This window comes from Eurosta solidaginis, chromosome 5, assembly GCF_040869045.1.
Source record: "Eurosta solidaginis isolate ZX-2024a chromosome 5, ASM4086904v1, whole genome shotgun sequence".
Taxonomy (NCBI): Eukaryota; Metazoa; Arthropoda; class Insecta; order Diptera; family Tephritidae; genus Eurosta; species Eurosta solidaginis.
In genome coordinates, this window is record NC_090323.1 from 179,543,158 (window position 1) to 179,553,094 (window position 9,937).

A 9,937-nucleotide genomic window follows, 5' to 3' on the forward strand; every position below is an offset into this window, starting at 1 on the left:
CGCTTGCCAAACACTGCCGAGGGGCGACCCCGCTTAGAAAATTTTTCTTCTAATTGAAAAACCTTATTTCTAAAATTTTGATGTTGCTTTGCCCGGGGTGTGAACCCAGGGCGTACGGTGTGGAAGGCGGAGCATGCTACCATCACACCACGGTGGCCGCCATTTAAAGATAATTACTCACAAGTTTTTTGTTTGTTTCCAAAAATATATGTACGTTCGTGAAATATTGAGACGCAATTTTAGACGAGGTCTATATAAATATTATTAAGCAGTTATCAAATAAGCGCAGTTAATTACTGACGTGTTCTTTAAAATTCTTAGAAGCTTATTCATAGTGTAGATGTTGTTGTTCTCGCAAAACTCCTATTGTCATATGTAGATACCACATACTCTTTCTCTTTAAAATGAAGCATTTTAGTGATTTCGAAGTCAGCTGTATGTACTCTGATTGGTCAGCTAGCGCTTTATTGTTGCTTTCTCGTTTTAAATAAAAATTACGCAGCAGGAAAAAAGCCCACTAAATGCTATCTGTATGATCATTTCCAATAAAGCAGTGTGCCTTCTTACCTACCAATTTTCTTTCCAATAGGCCAAATATTTGCACAGCCTTACAGCCCTAGACTAACAAAGTTGCTTCTATCATTTAAAAGAAATAACTGTAGATTGATGACGTTTAATCTGACTGGACATTCTCTTCTAGTGTCACAGGCTACCTAGTCAGTGATACCAGATGTATGAAGTGCGTGTTAGAGGAGGGAATGATCAAATACGTTTTACGCTCATGCCCCATGCTTTCCAGACCAAAACTCCAGCTATAAAGAGTGATTTAGCTATCAGATCTAGGAGCAACAAGTGGCATGGGTTTTTTAAAGCTTCTAGTATTTTCCAAGAGGACGGAGTTATGTTATAACATTGGTCCTGGTTTTTGATAAGCGTTTTAGTTTGGTCATTAAGCAAACTTCTGGAAGTCCTCACAGATCGGTCGGTTCAACAGCAGCAATCATTGTCCAAACAAGTAAAGGTATCTAAGTTGTGGTGTAACCGAACATTATATACTCAGCGTGAGCTTTAATTGTACAACTCATTTCAGATAAATTACATTTCTACATAACACGTGGCATCGCCCGTTTAAAAAACATGTCTCCCCATTTCCTCTTACAATAAAACGTGATAAGTGAAATAGCATTGATTCAAAACTATGTTTTGCTAAGTTATAGCTTATTATTGTAGTCTGCGACCATTTTAAATTTGTTTTATATAAAAGTGGGCGTGCTCTTTAATCGGTCTCGCTCATTTTATCTAGAAATATTTCCTGCTATAGGGAAAATTTGTGTACCAAATTTTATTACGATCCGTTAATTTTTCTTCGAGTTATGGCTCCCGAAACATAGAAAATTGCTTAGTCATAAAAGGACGGTGTCGCGCCCATTTTTTAAAATTTTGAAGTTTTTCCTGTTTATTCTTATAAATACACTTGGGAAATGAAATGCCATTGATATAAAGCTCTTTTTTGCAAAGTTATAGTTTATTTTATTCGTCCACGACCCTTTTAAAAATCTTTTATATAAAAGTGGGCGTGGTCCTTAACCGATTTCGTTAATTTTTCTTCAAAGCATTCCTCATAGTAAAGGCAACCTCTCTGCCGAAGTTTGTTACGATAGGTTTAAAGGCTTTTGATTTATGATTAATAATATTTGTAAAATTGATTTTATCACAAGTGCCACGCCTATTTTAAAAAAATGTTTCCAAATTTTTATCAAGAGTCTCAATATCAGTCCACACGTCAAATTTCAACATTCTAGGTGTATTATTTACTAAATACTCAGGTTTTTTGTGTGTTCCAAAATGTTATATATATAAAAATTGGGCGTGGTTATCATGTAATTCCGCTCATTTTCAATACCAATCTATTCTGGGTCTAGATAAGCTCGTGTACCAAATTTGATGAAGATATCTCAATATTTACTCAAGTTATCGTGTTAACGGACAGACGGACGTACGGACAGACGGACGGACGGACATGGCTCAATCAAATTTTCTTTCGACACTGATGATTTTGATATATGGAAGTCTATATCTATCAAGATTCATTTATACCTGTACAACCACGCTGAGTATAATAATTTCCCACAAGTTTTTTTTTTTTTTTAGAATGTGCACGTGCTTGAAATATTCGAAATTTTAGATCAGGTCTGTATAAATATTATTAAGCAGTTATCAAATAAGCGGAGGTAATTATTGACGTGTTCTTTGAAGTTCTTGGAAACTTATTCATAGTGTAGTTTTTGTTGTTCTCGCAAAGCTTCCAATGACATACGTGGTATTTATATTTCTCTTTAAAAGCTAACATTTTAGTGATTTCGAAGTCAGCTATATGTACTCTATTTGGTCAGCTGCGGTTTGTTGTTTTCTCGTTTTAAATTAAAATTTGCCAACTGTAGAAAAGCCCCAGATATTAAAGCAATACACACTTTGTTGTTTAATTTCACAACTAAGTATATAACTAACCAAATCACACGAACGTGGATTTTCTTACTCATGCTATATAAAACAGCGCGTGAGCTCTCAAAGGGAATTAGTGCAAGAAGCTTAGTAGATCCAGGCCTATTGAAAGTTTACTACCACAAATTTTATTCACTAAAATAATGAAGTTATCAACAATATTTTTTATAGCTTTGACTATCACTTTTGCTGTTGCTACTGTGAGAGCCGAGGAAGTAGTTGGTGAACAAAAAGTAGCAATTGATGATGGACCATCGGAAGCATCAAATACTGAAGTCCTACAAACAAATACTGAAACTTCTGATGCTGGAATATGGGAGGATTTATATAATTTAATAATCGCTATAGGCACGAATGTTGAATATCTTTTTGGTTGGCCAGTGAAAATGGTGTTAGAAGTAAGTGATGATATATGCTCATTTATTTAGATAAATTTATATTTATTATTTATATTAATTAGTATGGCCATATCTCTGTCGATAAGGAGGATAAACCAGAGCTAAATTCAACAACAGATGATGAAAATAATATTCAGGCAGCTCAAGAGATGCCACATCAAGACACGTCAATTGAAAGTAGTGAAAATAAAATTCAGCCAGTTCAGGAGATGGCAATTGAAAGTCCACCGGTCCAAGAGCTGCCAGTTGATGGTACTAATACAAAATTTTTAGATGCACTTCGAAAAGTTGATAACGAAGAGAAACCAAAACAAGATAACTAAAATAGAAATGCTAAAAATGTTGAAAATCTAGATATATCTGTGGTCACAAGTCATAATCGCCTAAGTCGTGATAGAATGATTCGCAAAATAAATTACATATTATGAGCATTTTATGCCTACTAAATAAATGCTAACAATTTAAGATTTTAATAATGTTCCATGGTTCTAGTTCCATAACTGATTTTTAATGATAGTTGTGTATATCTGAAATTTACCTTGGATTTTTGAAGCGCTTTCGACAAACTGGCGTGATTTAAGACTTAGGTTGTTATGACTTGTGATAACTGTGCTTAGCCCTAAATTGTTTGATTTTTTCCAAATAAATTAATAAATAATTTGCTACACTAAGCGAAAATGATTTGTGTTCATTTAAAATACTGTATATCAAAAAAAAAAATTTTTTCTAATACAACAACGAAAACAGCTATTAAAATAAGAAAAAATCTGATAATAAATTTCTCCATAGAAATCCATCCCTAAGTTAGGTTAAGTTCAACTGGCCTATGCGAATGGGCCTCACAAAGATTGAATTAATTCAGAGTGTTACCAGAATTTTGTTAAACGACAAAACTGATAAACCCTATCAGAAATCAGGACTTTTGTTATAAAATTACTTCATGCTCTTGTAAAACACTAAATGATTTCTAAGACGAATGCTACTTACTGTTTCTAGATCTGATAACTGTGCCACTCCAAAAAACGTGCTCGATCGTTTCCCGAACCTCGTTGTAGTTGTTAAAAAGAGGTCTAAAGGTAAAATGTGCAGAATAACACGCAACGCAGCCGTGAGGGTTGTTGTTTTCAGGGATTCTGTAAAGCTAGGCATTGATAACTTGCATACCCCTTAAAATTTTTTGAGGTAGGTTCTTTTTTGTAAAAAGTATAGAATTGCTATAAATACCGAATGAGAGAGATAGCACACCTCAGCATCCTTTACATGCATAAAATTCCGTAGAGGCCTACTTCACTCTCTTGTTCAGGTCGAGTATACACGACAAGTTAATAATCTAAATGACTGTTATACATTGTGTGCATGTTTCCGTCGGCTGGGTCACCCCTCTTAGCTTAGATCGTAGCTAATGTGGGACCTTGTACCTTTCAGTTAACAAGACCGCATTTCTCTTGATGTTGTTGTTGTTGTAGTGTTCAGGACAGTCCCTTAAGGCCTTGAGGAGTGATACCGATATTGATGGTCCCTTGCTGGATGCAGATCCGCTACGTTCATGTAACAAGCACTATAAAGTCATTAGTCCGATCATATCGCGAACGATATGGTATGACGACATGAAAACTTCTAGACCATACCGCCCTCCCAGCCTCTATATCCATCAGCATAATGAAACAGGATTCGCCAAGGGTTGGTGGGGTTGACGATTGGGTTGAAGATGCTATATATTGCGCTGAAAACCCCTTGAGAGGGTTGCGCTACACAACGTTTTGAATTAATTTGGTATATTTGTCACCTCTTACGACAAGCATACCTCTCTATATCAGCTTTAGCCGTTAACCCGACATTAGATGCCCACGGATATATGTATATGCCGAAGCGCCCGACGCAACAAACAGCTAATTGTTGCAAGCCACTTTCCATTTATGACAACTGCAACCATATTTGCGTACACCTCAAATTTGACGGGTACTTCGTCGAACCGCATGAGTAGTAGCGGTCCCATCTGGTTTTGGCTGGACGTACTTCAATGTAATTAACACCATCCTTGATCGCCCATTACTAGACATTTTTGAAAGCCAAGGCAAGCTAAGCTAATCGTCTTGTAGTCTTTGGAATATATAGCCTTTGGTAGAAAAATTACACGAACAGTTATCCAAGATTGGGGTATGTGATTCTGTCATATGCATCAATCGAATATTATTTTAAACCATTCCACAATCGTTCTACTCGCAATTATTAGCATGACAGGGAATAACCCACCTGGGCCCTGAGATTTAAAGTTAGGAAAAGCTCTACCTTTGATCTTGGTATCAGTCACCCTGCAGGATCGAGGGGAAATGGCTGTGTGCATGATCTTCTGGTGTGAAATATGTGTCAAAAATTGCCTCAAGTGACTCTTCACTACTACGTGACCATTGCCCGTTTTTTCTATATTAATCCCCGGCTTATTTTTACCCTTGTTTACCCTTGCTAGGGCTTACCTTACATATGCTTCATTTTATACTAGCAGACCCGTCAGACGTTGTTCTGACCTAAATTAGGTCTATCTGCATACATTTTAATACACTTTTTCCGTCTAACTCTGCTCCCCCCCTCACTTTTTCTTAATACTTTTATTCAGTCCTTCCCTCCGTCTTTTCGCTTCATCTATCTCTATCTTCGTCTCACTCTATCTCTTTCTCAGTCTCCTTCCATCTTTTCTCTTCTCTCAAGTTTTTCCCATTTTTCTTCATTCCTTATTGCCAGGCAAATCGAATAGTGCGTATGTAAAGAGTTATGTGGGTATTATTAATTCATGTCTTTATTTCGGCTTCGCATGCATATTTATCAGTTTTGCCAGGTTGATGCGACTAAATCGAATATCACAATGAAAATTACTTTAAAGCTCTCAGCAACAGCTTCCATTTGATATCCGTATTACACACACATTCTAGGAGTATCCGGGTCCAGGTTTTGGCCTATATCTTGAGACCCTAGTCACCCAGCGGTATAAAAATTATTCTGTACTAAAGCACTCATCAACAGCTTTCATTTGTTATCCATATTGTATAAACACTTTCTAGTGGTACCCGAGTCCACGTTTTGGCCTCAATCTCGGGACCCTAGTCACCAATAGGTATGAAAACTACCCTGCACTCATCAACAGGTTTCATTCGTTATCCATATTCTATAAACACATTCTAGGGGTACCCGCGACCACGTTTTCGCTTATATCTCGAGACCCTAGTTACCCGCGGGTACGAAAAATACCCCCTATCAATTTACTCATAAAGAGCTTACATTTGATACCCATATTGTATAAACATATCCCAGGATTACCCAGGTCCACGTTTTGATCTCAAGACCCTATCCAGAACAGGATAAGAATTATTCTATGTCTGTCTCCTGGTTCTATGCTACCCCTCCACCAATTTTCAGCCAAATATGTTCATCCGTTCCTTCCTCTTCAATCACACTTTATATATTAAAAAAAAGCGCATCAAAATCCGTTGCGTATTTTTAAAGGTTTAAGCATTCAAAGGAACATAGGGACAGAAAAAGCGACTTTGTTTTATACTATGTAGTGATGTACATCCATACATACCTATAAACCTACGCCCGAAGTTAAATAACGCAGCGAATGCTATATATGTACGTATGTATGTGTCGCATCATACCTCACTCAAAAGCAATTAGCGCGCACAGTTCACAGCGAACAACCACATATACGCATTTTTTGGTAAAAATGTTACATTTGTTTAAACAATTTGGCTGATATAAGAAAGGAATCAAGTATTTTTCTTGATGCAGATCGAAGTTAAATATTTCAAAGTTTTACTGAAAAGTAGAATTTTTTAAATACATCCGTCCGTTTATGAGTTACAGCTGCGTAAACAAAAATTTTATGATTTTCTACTACATTTTGGCAATTTGCCACGCCCCTATAATATATACCTTCAAATTATATTAACTGTACCATCTCACGTAGCTAAGCTTTCAAATACAAAAAACCGTTTTAAAATCGGAGCATTCTGTGTGAAGTTATGTGCGCCATGTATGCACATTTAGAGGCTTTATTTTATAAGATTTATAGAAAGATAGATTTACTTCATTAGATAATAATTTCGTATTAAGTATTTAGCTCTAAGTTATATTAAATTGATTGGTATATAATATCATAACTGTTCATAGCTCTGTCAGATTGCAGCTGAATAAATAATGAAAGTAGACATAGCCGAACTTGTCTACTCACATATATATATATATATATATATATGTATACGAGTTTCGTTAGCACCACCTTAGAGCATAATCTGTATTTGCTATGATAATATGTTAGTAAGTCAAACATATAAATTTCAAACCTTCGACACTTGATCACATTAAACACTAATTAACTACTTACACATGTTTACTGTTATTGTAAATATTACCCATACTAAAATTAACAATATGCAGAGTAAGCCAAGAAACGAAGTTAAACGTTAAAACGGGATTATAATATACCCGCGGTTGGTATACCTGTCGTAAGAGGCGACTAAAATACTAAATATATTCAAGGAGTTATGTAGCGCAACCCTTTGAAGGGGTCATTACATTATCAGTAGCTTCTCCAACCCAGTTATTAACCTCACCTATCCGTGGCGAATCCTGTTTCATTAACAGCCTAGGCTCTGGCGACCCCGAACTCCTCATGGAGGGGATGAGAGGGAGGGATAGCCTAAAAGGTCATAACAAATCGTTCCCGAGATGGTCGGGCTTGGTACCGGAACGTATCGGATCTGAAGCCGGCGAAGGTTCATCAACATCGATAAAACTGCCCACGGCCTTCGGGGAGTATCCTTATCACTAAGCTGTGTTTCGAAAGGAGGAGAACTCCTGAGTATGAGGTAGTCGTGAAGTTCGACGTGTGAATATGCAGTCAAGCGTCTGGAAATCTTGGTCTCAACGGGCTGCATCAATTTCAAATTTAAGTTATGTCAGTATCTGTTTCATAGTAAACCGATCTGTGTAGATAAAAAATCGATAACTTTTTGATAGCAAACCGTTAACCTAACTGAACTTTAACAAACCGATAAAGTTACGATAATAAATGGGTAAGACCCCAATAACAAATTGGTAACACTCCGTTATTAAATCGGATTCTTTTCGAAAACAAATCGTTAAATTTTTGATAAAATATCAACAACTTTTCCAAAGCAATTGGATAATTTTTCGATAAAACATCGATAAAGAATTTAATATATTCCGATACCCAAAAAGATAACTTTGATTGATTACGTCAATAAAAAAATTGATTATATTCCGATACCTAAGAAATAACATTCCGATAACAACTCGATAGTCAATAACATTTCCTTAATAAGTCGATACATTTTCGATAAAAAACCTATAACACGTCGGTAAAAAGTAAAAATCTTATAGGTCATCTTTGCTAATGATAAGAAGTTTTAGCATTTCGATAACAAATTGATAGCTAGTTGATAACACACTGATAACAAATTTATAATTTGTCGATAACATTTGTACAACATGCCTGTATCCCGTGGATAACAAACCTATAACTGATCGATAACGAAATGTCCGATTTTGGTTCAGGTTTCGCCTTTGGGTTTTTTTTGATTTCTATTCTTTCATTTTCTCTCTCCTTCTTTTCCTTTCTCTTTCCTTCGCCTGACTTTCCTTTCCTGTTCTTTCCTTGTTTTTTTTTTTTGCCCTGCCTTGCCTTCGTAATCCTAGCTATAACGACGAACTCTGTTATTATCATTCACATCATTCATTATCATCATCATTAGTTAGCGCTCAATTTCCTATCTATCTTCCTCCACCTGCCTCTCCCAACTCTGTGGAGGTATCTGCCTTCTTATGCTTCAAACCTGCGGTGTCGATCGAAATACAAGCTTTTCCGGTATGTCCTTGCTCGTTCGCATAATATGACCTACATCTAATACAATACAATATGACCTACATCAATATACCTACTCCGATGCTCGCCGTCGCCATCACGGACAGGACCATAAATCTTCCAGAGAACTTTTTTCCCAAACACACCAAGAGCCATCGCTTCTTCTCTTGATTTCGAGCTAAAGATCAGGACAAGAGTTATTTCCCGTTTGTTTTTTGTAGCTGACGTTGCCTTGGCTGTTAAAACTGGTTACATGATAGCCGAAATCCTTTATATTTCTTGGATTACAGCAATTACTTCCGCTTGTCTTCATTCACTGCAAGACCCACTTTTTTTGCTTCCTTATTTAATCCCAAGAAGGCATCGTCATCCACATCATTATCGACATTGTTATTATACTTGCTTTATTCTCCTTTTTTTCTTCTTTTTCAACTTCTTTCCTTTTGTCGATTTACTTTCTTCCTTACATGTGCTACAGTGTAGTGACTACACTGACGCTTACACTACCGATTCCCCTTATGGACTCATTCAATCTATGTGAGGTTCCCACGTACTAGCAGGTTCAAGTTACCCTCGAAACCAGCTTGGCTACTTCATATTGTAAACCATCTTAGAGATTAGGAACCGGAAAGCTCTTAAACTAAAACTTAATTTATTTACATTCAGCCGCAGCAAAATGATGGTGCGTCCACTTACATTATCAATTGGGACCAATGTAAGCGAGTATTGGGCTCTGGTCAAACATTGCTTTGTTCCGTTTTCCAACATAGTGGCAAGGAACAGTTTGCTGAAACTGAGATCTAATACAACAGCTCTCACAGGTTGGGATAAATTATACAATATATAAAAAGTGAAGTACACTAAGGTAGAATAAAAGGTTGTTGTGTCTGACTATTGCACTAAACGAGATTTTAAACCATTTACCTCTAAAATTTCACTGACATGAGTTTGGAACACGTCGCCAATGTGAGTCTCATTATTTGAGATCGTCGGTCAACAACAGCCATTGAAGATAAAGTAGAACTAACGCGATCAGTAGGAGCACATTCTGATGCATGGTACTTATATACAACAACAACAAAAACAGCATTTAACGCAGGAACCCATTTTAATAGGTATTTTCTTATTTTGAGTCGTCGTATTCCGGGTCAAAAATTGT

General features: G+C 36.5%; 1 protein-coding gene across 1 annotated transcript; it reads left to right on the forward strand.

Annotated features, from left to right (window-relative positions):
• The first annotated feature begins 2,569 nt into the window (after positions 1–2,569).
• LOC137234051 (uncharacterized) lies at positions 2,570–3,578 on the forward strand. The gene is made up of 2 exons (XM_067757717.1): positions 2,570–2,900; positions 2,963–3,578. Exons 1-2 carry the CDS (start codon positions 2,646–2,648, stop codon positions 3,221–3,223), a joined length of 516 nt encoding a protein of 171 aa, XP_067613818.1. The 5' UTR covers positions 2,570–2,645; the 3' UTR covers positions 3,224–3,578.
• The last annotated feature ends 6,359 nt before the right edge of the window (positions 3,579–9,937 follow it).

What these genes read in the sequence shown, in the direction of transcription:
- LOC137234051 (XM_067757717.1), top strand. Translation starts at nt 2,646, where the DNA reads ATGAAGTTATCAACAATATTTTTTATAGCTTTGACTATCACTTTTGCT. An exon ending in CAGTGAAAATGGTGTTAGAA is followed by an intron (nt 2,901 to 2,962) that starts GTAAGTGATGAT and finishes TATATTAATTAG; the next exon opens with TATGGCCATATCTCTGTCGA.